Source organism: Denticeps clupeoides, chromosome 14 (genome assembly GCF_900700375.1).
Source record: "Denticeps clupeoides chromosome 14, fDenClu1.1, whole genome shotgun sequence".
Classification (NCBI taxonomy): Eukaryota; Metazoa; Chordata; class Actinopteri; order Clupeiformes; family Denticipitidae; genus Denticeps; species Denticeps clupeoides.
Window position 1 is genome coordinate 21,415,449 of NC_041720.1, and position 15,387 is coordinate 21,430,835.

At 48.2% G+C, this 15,387-nt stretch overlaps 1 protein-coding gene across 1 annotated transcript in view; it reads right to left on the bottom strand.

Annotated features, from left to right (window-relative positions):
• The window catches only part of LOC114802864 (membrane-bound O-acyltransferase domain-containing protein 2-like), a 37,090-nt gene extending 21,957 nt beyond the window's left edge, over positions 1-15,133 (bottom strand). The window contains 1 exon segment of the mRNA XM_029001993.1: positions 14,958-15,133. Within this exon segment, the coding sequence (XP_028857826.1) occupies positions 14,958-15,041 (84 nt within the window). The 5' untranslated portion in view covers positions 15,042-15,133.
• Positions 15,134-15,387: the final 254 nt, after the last annotated feature.

Sequence of the window (15,387 nt, forward strand, 5' to 3'; positions counted from 1 at the left end):
ACAATTTCACAAGCAAAATTTACCAACAACACAACTTGAAAAATGTACACTATGCTTACATTCCACATCAGTGCACAGATTACGTTAGAGAGTAGAAGTTATCCCACATGTATTTAGGATAAACTGTGCTCAACAGAAGCACAAGCATCCACAGTGGCAAAAGAAGTGCTATTTATACAGTGCTCGACATAAAAAGTGATGCAAAGACCTTTATTAAATATTATCAGCTATGGGGAAAGCAAGAAAAATCCGATAACATGAAGGACATTGGGTCCTTATTTTGCTGTGCATCATGCCTGAAAAGTCTAATTTTTCCTGCACATTTTGTCCTGTTTATGTGTAAGAACTCCCCACCGATTGGACACAGTTGTGCACATGCTGCATTTATTCAATCACTGTATGGCAGAAGTGAGGGCAAATGAAAAAGTTCAGGTGTAAGACAAATAATAATTATAGAAAAAAGTAAAAGCAATATTTGCATTTGATTTGATTAGATCATTTGAGCTCTCTAGAGAGATGCAATTCTCACAGAAATGCTTCTCCTCATGTACATAATCCTTGTTGGGTGAATGAGGAGCAGGAGCGTGACATTGTGAAAATTGAGATATTTCATAAACAAAAAGTAAAAAAAAAACTCTAAATAGGCACGAAATGCTGCATCACAATGAATCACAGTGTAACACACAATGCATGACAGGGGTACAGGTTCAGGGCCCTAATCACCCTGCTTCTAACCCTGATTTGGGGATTTGGACTCTAATGGATCACAATGCTGAAATAAGTAAAACCTATTTCCCCCCAGTAGGTGCAGGAAGGGCTTGATAATCACCTGATGAGATAAAATATGCTGTATATTATATAACATACCAGGGGGCAGTGGTGGCCTTAATCAGAAGGTTGCCAGGTTTGAATCTCAATCTGCCAAGGTGCCACTGAGGTGCCACTGAGCAAAGCATCATCCCCACACCCACACACTGCTCCCCAGGCGCCTGTCATGGCTGCACACTGCTCACCAAGGGTCATGGTTAAAAGCAGAGGACACATTTCATTGTGTGCACCATGTGCTGTGCTGTGTATCACAATGAGAACAACTTCACTTTCATTCATTTCATTTAATTTTGACAATGAGAGCATTAAGTCAACCCTTTTTTTTTTTAACTCAGTGACACATCAGTGACTGGTCTGTCATAAAGTGCCCTATTTGAGGACAGTTCAATGAGATGCACACGCATGTTCAATTTTTTACTGTTCATATTGTTTCAGGAAATTTAAAGGCAGTTACAGCACTATCCTTCTTTGTGTAGAAGTGTAAGAAACTGCTTCATCAGACCTAGTTTGAAGGGGATGCAGCAGCACTTTCTTTGGGACTGCCATAGATGCGTCTCACATTCTTGTCTCCAAACCTAAACTTGTCTCTTTCAGCCATGTCTTCTTATCCAGTGTTGCTCTTTGGCACGGCTGTACCCAGGGCCGGCCTGTGGCATAGTCAATGTAGGAAAATGAACATTCCACTATACTTCAAATTAGTTAATATATCTTCATATAAAAAGACCATACCTATACCTGCTTAGCAAAGCCTATTAAGTAGTAGTAGTAATAATAATAATGATACATCAGGACCCCGCACAATGATACATGAGATCCCATATATACTCTGTGCCCCTGTCTGGACTTTTTAGGACTTTTTTAGGACAACTTTAAATGAAATGTAAGACCCACGTCGCACCTTTTCTGGCATATGAAGCTGCCAAAAGAAATATTGGCAGTCTTGTATAGCGGCACCTACTCGTGTTTGTTCAAGGTTCATCAAAATCACGTGAAATTTGGGCAGGATGCTGTCAAGAAGTTCCTTTTAAAGCACTGACAAGGAGTTCATATGTTTCTTCCTGTGGAAAGACATTTCAACTTACAAGCACCAAACCTGGTATACACGTGTTGTTTTAAGAAAATAGATTTTATTTTTTTATTTAGTTTTCTCACATCCCAACTTTATGCCCAGCCTGTTATTGTCACCTCTGAGGGGGCGGGGTTTCATTCTGACCATTTTACTTCCTGTTTTTTATGCATCTGAAACTGCCTGCTTGTCACCGATATGGGTTAAAAATACTCTACACATGGTTGTATCCTCTATTACCACGCAAATAATTCTTGAAGTGAAACCTTGAGAATATGACCATGCGTGCAAATGCCCCATAGGACCCGATGCATTCAGACCCACACCTGCCTTGCCATGAGCTGCGTTTGGCAAAATTAAGGGTCGTGTGTCTGACAGTGTAGTCAAGCAGTGTGAATTATGACTGGAATGGGGAAAAATTACTTAATGGACTAAATATAAGACCTGTGAGAAAAATTCATTAGCTTCAATAACTCAAGGCCTTAAGACCACCTTAAATCTTGCCTAGGGCTCCAAATTTGTTAGGGTCGGGCCTGGCTGTACCACAAACACACAATCAAATAAAAAGCACAGTTCAGTATAGCCACCCTGCAAGCCCATTGGCCTTGTGTCATGATTGGACCCTGTGGGGCAATACTCCGGTTCGGCCTGTTGTCATGTTTCATGTTGTTGATGTGGTGCTCCTTCTTACAAACAGTAGTTACGGGGATGAGCGAGCCTTTCCGAGGTGAGAGACATGGAACACCGAGCTTACACGCATTATATGTGGGATGGTCAACTTGATGCGTCGAGTCACTTGGAAAGGACCAGCGAAATGTGGTCCCAGATTTCGGGGGCTGGACGACACGGCCAGGCCTCAGGTAGAAACCCAAACCCTATCTCCGGGGTGGTAAATAAGGGCAGGTTGACAATGCCAGTCAGCCTGTCGCTTCATGCGCTTGGCTGTGCGGTTGAGGGCCCGGTGGACTTGGGACCAGACTTTATGGAGTTGGCAGAGTCGGCTGTTGATTCCTGGCACTGGTCCCTCGATCGTGGACGTGAGAAACCAGGTGGGTTTGAGGCCAGTGACCACCTCAAAAAGAGAATGCCACGTGGCCGAGGAACAGTGTTGGTTCTGGGTAAGTTCCGCCAAGAGGAGGTGTTGGGACCAGGAGGTGGGTCAGATCGAGCAGTACCATCGGAGGTACATTTCCACCTGGTTGATCATTTTGGTCTGACCATTAGACTGGGGATGGTATCCTGAAGACAGACTGACTGACACCCCCAGTTGTCCCCAGAAGAAACAGCAGAACCTGGCAACAAACTTGGGTTTGGTCAGATAGGAGGTCTTCTGGAGGCCCAAACAGCCGCACAACTTCCTGGAGGACAATGTTGGTGGTCTGGGCAGTGGTGGGGAGTCCAGGAAGGGCAACAAACTGGGCCATCTTCGAGAAGCGGTCGACAAGTACCATAATGGTAGTCATACCCCTGGATCATGGTAGCCAGGGGCGATGGGGGTGAGGTAGAGGAAGGAGAAGGTCCCTGGGTGTCAGCTTTGTGTGAGGCGCTGGTGGAACAGGCAGCAACGTATGCCTTTATGTCAGTGGTGAGGCCTGACCACCAAAACGTCTTGCAAATGTTGGTCAGGGTGTGCTGGCATCCGGGGTGTCTGGCCAGTGGTGTGTCATGCCCCCATAGTAGGACGCGTGGACGGAGAGGGGGTGAGACATACTGTACAGGCCAAAATACAGGCCTTCTCATTCAAAGTGTTTTCTTTATTTTCATGACCATTTATGTTGGTAGATTCTCACTGAAGGCATCAAAACTATGAATGAACACATGTGGAGTTATGAACTTAACCAAAAAGGCTGAATTAACTGAAACCATGTTGCCTGGGTTGGGTTCCCGTCCCCACTGTCTGATGGTGCCCGTAGTCTAGTGGATTTGGGGCTCGTGGACGGTCAGTCATGGGTAGCCTAGAACAATGGGTCATGGTGAGCTCTGGCTCCATGGGGAGTAGCGGGGAAGGAGGTGAGGGGATGAGGCTGGGTTTGACTGGGGTTAAGGAGAACAGGAAGATTTCATTTACAGCATTTATCAGATGCCTTTATCCAGAGAGACTTACAATCAGTAGTTACAGGGACAGTTCCCCCCTGGAGACACTCAGGGTTAAGTGTCTTACTCAGGGACATGATTGTAGTAATTGGGATTTGAACCTGGGTCTTCTGGTTCATAGGCGAGTGTGTTACCCACAAGGCGACTACCACCCTTAGATGGCTGACTTGAGGACAGTCTGGGAGCGTGGGTTGGATGGGAGGGCATCTTGGGTGGCACAGGTGGACACCGTGTCTGGGAATTTAATTCAGCAACCTGACTTTTATACTGGATGCTGCCCGCTCTCACTTCCGCTTCCGGGTCGCTGTCTCCCTGGCTGATATTGCTCCCTCTGGTGGGCTGGAGGTGGTATGTTGGCCGTGACCATAATATGTATGTTCTTTTCTGCTTCAATTTACTCAAACAACACCACTATGACAACAAAACAGATTCCTCTAGATTCCTCTGACAGCTTACCAGCTCTCTGAAAAAGAAGTGCTCCTAACAAAAAGATCATTCAGGTTTTTTGAGAAAATCAGAGAAAGGCCGTGTCCTTGTTTTAAGTGGGGCTGCACTACATGATGAAGTGACAGACAACAAGCTATGTAATGGAGTGATGGTGTTCAAATAGGATGGAAACACACACACACACACACACACACACACACCACCCTGAGACAAGGTTGTTAAAGCTCATTGGCCCTTGAAATGGAGGCATTCCTTGAGAAAAAAGCTTTGTAGCTGGGAAACCATCATCCTAAAATAAGGCTGATTGATCCTGATTGATCCTGTTCACGTCCAGTGACCACCTCTTCCACCAAGCACCCACATATACTGATAAAAGGCAAGACTGTCCAGATTACATCATATACAGTGGCCTAAAATCAGAAAAGACGTCATGGGTTTGGATAAGGCCTTTAAGCAATGCTTTCCACATGCTTTCCATATTCAAATATTGACTGAATAAGTGAAGATACTTTTCAGAGCTTTATGTATAGTGATAGGATTGTTTCTTAATTATAGGTTATATTTTAACCATTCAAGATACTAGATATCATTTCGTTTTATTAATGCAGGGAAATGTGGTCCCAGATTTCGGGGGCTGGACGACACGGCCAGGCCTCAGGTAGAAACCCAAACCCTATCTCCGGGGTGGTAAATAAGGGCAGGTTGACAATGCCAGTCAGCCTGTCGCTTCATGCGCTTGGCTGTGCGGTTGAGGGCCCGGTGGACTTGGGACCAGACTTTATGGAGTTGGCAGAGTCGGCTGCTGATTCCTGGCACTGGTCCCTCGATCGTGGACGTGAGAAACCAGGTGGGTTTGAGGCCAGTGACCACCTCAAAAAGAGAATGCCACGTGGCCGAGGAACAGTGTTGGTTCTGGGTAAGTTCCGCCAAGAGGAGGTGTTGGGACCAGGAGGTGGGTCAGATCGAGCAGTACCATCGGAGGTACATTTCCACCTGGTTGATCATTTTGGTCTGACCATTAGACTGGGGATGGTATCCTGAAGACAGACTGACTGACACCCCCAGTTGTCCCCAGAAGAAACAGCAGAACCTGGCAACAAACTTGGGTTTGGTCAGATAGGAGGTCTTCTGGAGGCCCAAACAGCCGCACAACTTCCTGGAGGACAATGTTGGTGGTCTGGGCAGTGGTGGGGAGTCCAGGAAGGGCAACAAACTGGGCCATCTTCGAGAAGCGGTCGACAAGTACCATAATGGTAGTCATACCCCTGGATCATGGTAGCCAGGGGCGATGGGGGTGAGGTAGAGGAAGGAGAAGGTCCCTGGGTGTCAGCTTTGTGTGAGGCGCTGGTGGAACAGGCAGCAACGTATGCCTTTATGTCAGTGGTGAGGCCTGACCACCAAAACGTCTTGCAAATGTTGGTCAGGGTGTGCTGGCATCCGGGGTGTCTGGCCAGTGGTGTGTCATGCCCCCATAGTAGGACGCGTGGACGGAGAGGGGGTGAGACATACTGTACAGGCCAAAATACAGGCCTTCTCATTCAAAGTGTTTTCTTTATTTTCATGACCATTTATGTTGGTAGATTCTCACTGAAGGCATCAAAACTATGAATGAACACATGTGGAGTTATGAACTTAACCAAAAAGGCTGAATTAACTGAAACCATGTTGCCTGGGTTGGGTTCCCGTCCCCACTGTCTGATGGTGCCCGTAGTCTAGTGGATTTGGGGCTCGTGGACGGTCAGTCATGGGTAGCCTAGAACAATGGGTCATGGTGAGCTCTGGCTCCATGGGGAGTAGCGGGGAAGGAGGTGAGGGGATGAGGCTGGGTTTGACTGGGGTTAAGGAGAACAGGAAGATTTCATTTACAGCATTTATCAGATGCCTTTATCCAGAGAGACTTACAATCAGTAGTTACAGGGACAGTTCCCCCCTGGAGACACTCAGGGTTAAGTGTCTTACTCAGGGACATGATTGTAGTAATTGGGATTTGAACCTGGGTCTTCTGGTTCATAGGCGAGTGTGTTACCCACAAGGCGACTACCACCCTTAGATGGCTGACTTGAGGACAGTCTGGGAGCGTGGGTTGGATGGGAGGGCATCTTGGGTGGCACAGGTGGACACCGTGTCTGGGAATTTAATTCAGCAACCTGACTTTTATACTGGATGCTGCCCGCTCTCACTTCCGCTTCCGGGTCGCTGTCTCCCTGGCTGATATTGCTCCCTCTGGTGGGCTGGAGGTGGTATGTTGGCCGTGACCATAATATGTATGTTCTTTTCTGCTTCAATTTACTCAAACAACACCACTATGACAACAAAACAGATTCCTCTAGATTCCTCTGACAGCTTACCAGCTCTCTGAAAAAGAAGTGCTCCTAACAAAAAGATCATTCAGGTTTTTTGAGAAAATCAGAGAAAGGCCGTGTCCTTGTTTTAAGTGGGGCTGCACTACATGATGAAGTGACAGACAACAAGCTATGTAATGGAGTGATGGTGTTCAAATAGGATGGAAACACACACACACACACACACACACACCACCCTGAGACAAGGTTGTTAAAGCTCATTGGCCCTTGAAATGGAGGCATTCCTTGAGAAAAAAGCTTTGTAGCTGGGAAACCATCATCCTAAAATAAGGCTGATTGATCCTGATTGATCCTGTTCACGTCCAGTGACCACCTCTTCCACCAAGCACCCACATATACTGATAAAAGGCAAGACTGTCCAGATTACATCATATACAGTGGCCTAAAATCAGAAAAGACGTCATGGGTTTGGATAAGGCCTTTAAGCAATGCTTTCCACATGCTTTCCATATTCAAATATTGACTGAATAAGTGAAGATACTTTTCAGAGCTTTATGTATAGTGATAGGATTGTTTCTTAATTATAGGTTATATTTTAACCATTCAAGATACTAGATATCATTTCGTTTTTTGTGTCAAACGTACAAAAACATCCAGACCTGGCAAAAAAAAATGTGTTATGGTCTAAAGAGACCACGGTTGATTTTTTTGGCCAAAAATTACGAAAGGCACATTTCATGAACCATTGGGCTCTGTGATTTTGCTCATTCTTTTATCTGTACGGATTACGAATGCTCTTTTGAGCCCATGATTCAGGACAATCCTAATGGGACGTGGCAACAACAAAGATCAGCTGCACTCCAGGCCTCAGCTCTGCTTTCAGTATTCAGTAACAACATTTTATTAATGCAGAAGCAAGAAATGGGATGACTGTCTGGAGGTGCTGAGAGGGTAACCACCCGTCTTCACTGCCCAGCCAGTAATTCACGTCAGACCCAAACACGTGGATATTCAACCACCACAGCATCAGTGCACATGCAGCACAAACAACTTTTTAAAAATGCAAATGAAATTCAGAAGGTCTTGGTGTTCAAAGGAAATCAATATAGAGGTGCAGCTCCTTCGATCAATTCCACGCGGACAGAGCATCAAACGCAGCAGTGCTCCCTCACCACCCCACCATCGCCAAATCTCTTGTACAAAACAAACAGATGCTGTCTCATATCTTCTGGACAAAAGCCACACATGAGGTCGCTTGAAGGCTTCTTAAATTAGTTGTGGGAATTTTGGGCTCCATGGAAACCTGTTCCCTCCTGTGGTCACAATGGCACAGATCACTTCACTGATTTCACTGATTCCCACTTTCCTTTTATTTTAGGCTCCACTGCTCTATACCAGAAAGGAAAAACCCCAAGCATATTCCTAATCTGACAAAAAGCAAAACTCATAATCAGCAATGCTGAAATGATGAAAGTGTTGACATATTTTAAACCAAAAAGCTGCTAATCATAAAAATGCTTCAAGTTTCACAATCAACACAGAATCATTAGCTCACGGTGAGACTTTTTTACTGGATTAATTATGAATTATTGAAACCTTACAATCATTTACGAAAAGACTTAAAATGGACAGATTTGATCACCTATAAAGTTTTCTCCACATTATTATCAACTGATTTTGGTAGAATAAAAACAAAGCTTCTGATTGGACAAGACGTGTTTTGTGCATTCATGATGTAAATGAAGGCAACAGAATATGGGTTATTACAGCTCCCTGATAAAGCCCAGTAGTTGAATCTGATCAAACAAAGCTTTTCAAATGCATAACAATAAAAATTCCAAATACAGACAGAGGCACAATAATCCCACTAACATGTTTCATCAATCTGGGTTTCCCTGGGATAAATCCAGCACTGGAAGACGCTGAAAGGACCACACATCTCGAGAGCTGTTCCCATGTTACCATGACAACCAATTCCACAAGATACAAAAAAATGGTATTCCTCTTCATGCACTGCCATCGACTGAGTAAAAATGGAACTGATAAATATACACCTGTGGTTTGAGGGGTAACCCATGTGGAAATGACTAAACAGTCCCAGCAGCTAATAAAGCTAACCCCGACGGGCCCACCTCAGGAGGCCTGTGTGGCTACAGATGGCTCCCTAGGCTAATACCTGGCCAACTGGAGGAACAAGATACAGGGGTGTTGCCTACAAAGCCAGGCTCTGCCTGCTACTTGGCATGAAAAGAATTATTTTTACGGCTGTCAAATTTTGCAATGACTTAAGACTCCTCTTAAGACTGAAGCTTGCTGTATTGCATCTTTAAAATGATTACAGAGACAAGAGTGAGACAGACAAAAAGTGATGAGGAGATGATCTGGTCATTTTTTATTCAAATGAAATAATATCTACTGTTAATTCTTTTTATTTCATTGTCCCATGGTAATGCCTGATTTCCACTTCCTTCACGTTAGAAAAAAGGCCTGTCCAGATGCAGCAGGACAATTTCCTTCACTGTTTTGTGTCCATCATTATCCAAGAATTGTCTCAGGCCAGGGTGAATTTATTTTGACACATAACATATGGAAAATGAATTTCAACGCTTGATAACTTTAATCTAATTATCCTAAAACATTCTGTAGAAGATAACACAAGAGGGTCACAAGAATGGCCTTCAAGGCTTTTTAATAAAGCATTGGCTAAGTTACTAAACTTTACTTCACTTTACTTGGTGACTAACAAGGAGAAGACACCAGCAATTCTCACATAAATTGTGAGTTAAGCACTAATTCATGCACTTTTACTGTCTGCCCTCCTTCAGGCATGACGCTTATAATAAAACACAATATTATACGAAAGTACACACTAGGGATGTTAAAATGAATCTCATAATCAATGCAGACATGGACTCGAGTAAATTCGAGTTAAACTGTGGTGCCTCGTCCACACAGAGGTGGAAACTCACGTTACTGTAATGGAGTAGTTTTTCATTTGTAATTAAGTTCATTTTGAAAAAGGTAATTTCACTTTTACTCAATTCCATTTTTAGACAACTATTTTACTTCGTAACATTGGAATTCGTTATTCTGCGATTAAATCTTCCGAAAAGGTTGTTGACCCCAACAATAATGCTCCGCCCATCTCTTCAAGAAAGAATATGTCATCTTTTGTTTGAATGTTCTAACAATTCACAACTTGACTGCCGTTGGAGAACGTTCCCAGATTATTATCATCAGCTTTTCAATGCGGCTGCCCCTGCTTTTATTCATATGTTCTGTTGCTAGTTACCACTTTTTATTTACAAAAGGTCCTAACGGACAGTTCTGCCTTGAGGTGCCACTGAGGTCCCCATGTCCCCACACACTGCTCCCCGGGTGATTTCATTCAAACATTCTGATAGTGGAACTAACACTGTGTCTTATGAAGACATTTACATTTACGGCATATTTCAGACGCCACTATCCAGAGCGACTTACAATCAGTAGTTACAGGGACAGTCCCCCCTGGAGACACTCAGGGTTAAGTGTCTTGCTCAGGGACACGATGGTAGTAAGTGGCATTTGAACCTGGGTCGCCTGGTTCATGGACAAGGGTCTTACCCACTAGGCTACTACCACCCTTATGTAAATGTAAATGTCTTATGAAGAGACTGTATTAAATAAGGCATAAATAAAAAGCATGAAACTTTTTCCTTCTGCTGACGTGTGTTTGATGTTGTATAGAAGAGGCTGCTGGAAAGCGCACTATAAAACAGACCGAATGTCCTTCTCTGGGACTGTGGGATGAAAATTGTGGGAAGAAGCATGGCGGGCAGGCGTTTTACTGCACAGAAATGAAATCGAATCTGAATGAAAGTGAAGTCATTGTCATTGTGATACACCGCAGCACAGCACAAAGTGACAACAAAGTGTGTCCTCTGCTTTTAACCACCACTGCCTCGAATGTGTGGTGTATCCCTAAATTATTTCATTTTTTTTTTAGCCACTGTTCACCAAATTCTGTACAGCAACCACACTGCCAAAGAATGAAGGACACACGTCCATAAATCTACACCGTCCCGCAAACTAAGAAGGTAGCCAGTAGAAAACAGAAGCAAGTCCCCAACAACCTCTGCATGGCAACAAGATGCAAATCAGGCCGAATCGGTTCGGCGCTGGACAAAGCCAGGGGACAGCTGGCCAATGAGGAAGCCGAAGGAGGACAATAAAAAAGGAGCGAATTTGAAGTTCAATAGGACCTCAGGGCTCCTTCTCCAGACAGCGCCATGGACGTGTAACTAGAAGCCCGTGTCTCTGGGACAGGAGAGTGGGCCCTGGCTTCACGTTACAGCTCATACCGCGTTACACGATGCAATTACAAATCGTACAAATACTAATTACATCATTTCATCACCCGAAATAACACAGCAGTCATTCCCTGGCCATAATGTTCCATAATTCAAATACTCTTAACATTATTACAATATTTATAAGTACGTTGTAACGCGCTGCATGCAGTCGTGCTGTGTGACAAAGTTCAAAGACTTCGGTTCTCAGGTGATTCGAGCCACGGTTGCTAAGTAACGCTGCAGACGAAGACAGCATTCGCCCACAGGACAGGATCTCGGTTACGTAGTTACTCGCTTAGCTCAGGTGTCATGTCATCTGCTGAGCAGTTCCAACTTTCAAACGTGCTGTGGGCGTGTTTAAAACCCCACATAAAAGACGCGGTCGGATGTCCCCCACATATCGCCACTGTCCTGCAGCAGTTTGGGTGGTGAAGTGAAAGTCATTAGTCACATGTGACACAGCACAGCACAGCACAGAGAGAAATGTGTCACCTCTGCATTCAACCTGAGTGAGCAGTGGGCACAATGACAGGCCCCCGGGGAGCAGTGTGTGGGGACGCTGCTTTGCTCAGTGGCACCGTGGCATTCTGGGTTAGAGCACTTCTTATTACTATTAGGTACAAGATATAAAAGCAAGATGGTCCATAACAGTGATACCAACACTGGCCTGGCGTGACGTATGTGGCCAGTTTTAAAGGGCAGTGTAGATACAGAACTACATTAGCTAGGAGATCACCAAGGTGTCCCACCTTGTTTATACAGTAACCCTGGCCTAGGAGGGACAGGTCCCTTTCCTCATCCTAAAGCTGTAGCAGGTCAAGCAGAAAATTGCAGGATTGGGGTTGGACAATCAGATTTGTGGGTGGACAGACAGGCAGATGGATGGATGGATGGATGGATGGATGGGTGGACGAACAGGCATATGGGTGGACAGATGAGAGGACAGACAGGTGTATGGGTGGATGGATGGCTGGAAGGAAGAGCGGATGGGACGGGTGGACGGATGGGTGAATAGATGGGCGGATGGGTGGATGGATGGATGGATGGATGGGTGGACGGATGGGTGGACAGACAGGTGGACAGGACATGTGGATGGATGGGTGAACAGACGGGCGTATGGGCTGACGGGTGGATGGATGGTGGATGAACAGGCATATGGGTGGACGGGTGGATGGGTGGAGGGACAGGTGGATGGATGGGTGTATTGGTGGACGGATGGGCATATGTGTGGACGGATGGGTGTATGGGTGGACGGGTGGATGGATGGGTGTATGGGTAGACGGATGGAAGGATGGGTGGACGGGTGGACAGATGGGTGTACGGGTGGATGGATGGGTGGATGGATGGGTGTACATGTGGATGGATGGCCGTATGGGTGGACTAGTGGATGGGTGGATGGATGGGTGGACGAATGGATGAATAGACGGGCGGATGGGTAGACGGGACGGGTGGACAGATGGGCGTAAGGGTGGACGGATGGGCGGATGGGTGGATGGATGGGTGCATGGGTGGACAGATGGGCGTACGGGTGGACGGATGGGTGGACGGGTGGATGGATGGGTGTACAGGTTGACGGATGGACGTACTGGTGGACGGATGGGTGGACGGGTGGATGGATGGGCGTACGGGTGGATGGATGGGCGTACTGGTGGACGGATGAGTGGACGGATGGGCGTACGGGTGGACGGATGGGTGGACTAGTGGATGGGTGGATGGATGGGTGGACGAATGGATGAATAGACGGGCGGATGGGTAGACGGGACGGGTGGACAGATGGGCGTAAGGGTGGACGGATGGGCGGATGGGTGGATGGATGGGTGAATACACGGGCGGATGAGTGGACGGGATGGGTGGACGGATGGGCGTACGGGTGGATGGATGGGTGCATGGGTGGACAGATGGGCGTACGGGTGGACGGATGGGTGGACGGGTGGATGGATGGGTGTACAGGTTGACGGATGGACGTACTGGTGGACGGATGGGTGGACGGGTGGATGGATGGGCGTACGGGTGGATGGATGGGCGTACTGGTGGACGGATGAGTGGACGGATGGGCGTACGGGTGGACGGATGGGTGGACTGGTGGATGGATGGGTGTATGGGTGGACGGACAGGCATATGGGTGGACGGGTGGATGGATGGGTGTATGGGTGGACGGACAGGCATATGGGTGGACGGGTTGACGGATGGGCGTATGTTTGGACGGGTGGACGGATGGGTGGACAGGATGGGTGGACGGATGGACAGATGGGTGGACAGGATGGGTGGACGGATGGGTGGACAGATGGGCGTACAGATGGATGGATGGGCGTATGGGTGGACGGACGGACGAGTGGATGGACGGGACGGGTGGATGTGTGGACGGATGGGCAGACGGATGGGCATATGGGTGGACGGATGGGTGAAATGACGAGTGGATGGGTGGACGGGACGGGTGGACAGATGGGTGGACGGATGGGTGGACGGGACGGGTGGATGGATGGGTGGACAGATGGGCGTATGGGTGGACGGACTGACGGATGGACGGGTGGACGGATGGGTGAAATGACGGGTGGATGTGTGGACGGGACGGGTGGACGTGTGGATGGACGGGTGGATGGATGGGTGATTAGATGAGCGGATGGGTGAATGGGATGGGTGGACGTGTGGATGGATGGGAGGATGGGTGAAATGACGGGCGGATGGGTGGACGGGACAGGTGGGTGGATGGGTGGACGAATGGGTAAAATGACGGGTGTATGGGTGTACAGATGGGCGTATGGGTGGACGAATGGGTGAACGGATGGACGGATGGGTGGATGGATGGATGGATGGATGGATAGATGGGATGGGTGGACAGATGGGTGGACGGATGGGTAAAATGACGGGTGTATGGGTGGACAGATGGGCGTACGGGTGGACGAACGGACGGACGGGGGGACAGATGGGTGTACGGGTGGACAGATGGGCGTATGGGTGGACGGACATGTGGACAGACGTGTGGATGGACGTGTGGATGGATGGGTGGATGTGTGGACAGACGTGTGGACGGGCGTGTGGACAGATGGGCGTACGGGTGGACGGACGGGTGGACGTGTGGACAGATGGGTGTATGGGTGGACGGACGGGTGGACTTGTGGACAGACGGGTGGACGGATGGGTGGTCGGACGGGTGGACAGATGGGCGTACGGGTGGACGGACGGGTGGACAGATGGGCGTACGGGTGGACGTGTGGACAGATGTGTGGACGGACGGGTGGACAGATGGTAGTACGGGTGGACGGACTGGTGGATGTGTGGACAGATGTGTGGACGGACGGGTGGACAGATGGTAGTACGGGTGGACGGACGGGTGGACAGATGGGCGTACGGGTGGACGTGTGGACGGACGGGTGGACAGATGGGCGTACGGGTGGACGTGTGGACAGATGTGTGGACGGACGGGTGGACAGATGGTAGTACGGGTGGACGGACGGGTGGACAGATGGGCGTACGGGTGGACGTGTGGACGGACGGGTGGACAGATGGGCGTATGGGTGGACGTGTGGACAGATGTGTGGACGGACGGGTGGACAGATGGTAGTACGGGTGGACGGACGGGCGGGGGACGGGACGGCGGAGGGGCCATTTTCGAGCGGTGCTGTGCTCAGGGACGTCAGCGTGGAGCGTGCTCGGTCCTCCATGTCCCCAGGAGCTTGTGGCCGACCTGCTCGGTTATTTCGGTTCCACAACGCGACACATCGCGACCCCGCAGCCGCCTGACAGATGTGGCCCCGCAGTAACGCGCTGTCATTGTCCCCCTCCTGAAAGACGTGTCCCATTGTGTGGGGTGAGGGGCATTAAAAGCGCGATGACGCCATGGCAGCAGCCCGCTTCCTCCATCTTTCTCTTCTTGTAGGAGGAACGTACCTGGTCCAGCGGCAGATTGATGATCTCGCTGATGGGCTGCAGGAGGCTGGACCCGGTACACGCCGATATCGTGTCGGTGGCCATGGTCGCGATTCCCGCGTGTCGCCGTCCGCCTGTGCTGCTCACATCCAGCGCGCCGCCGCCGCCTCCTCCTCCTCCTCCTCCTCTTCCTCTTCCTCCTCCTCTTCCTCCTCCCCGGTCTCTGCTGCTGCTGCTGCTGCCTGCGGCTGGACGCGATTGGCTGTTGCGCCACAGCACCCCCGCGCCGCGCGACACGCTCATCATCATCATCATCATCATCAACTAACTCTCAGTTAGGTCCGCGTTCCGGAATAGTTTTAAGCGCACTTGTATAATATTTTCGAAATAATTACAGTATTTTTGATGTGCATTTTTTATTGGGGCCTTTTTTTTACCGTATTGTTGGTAA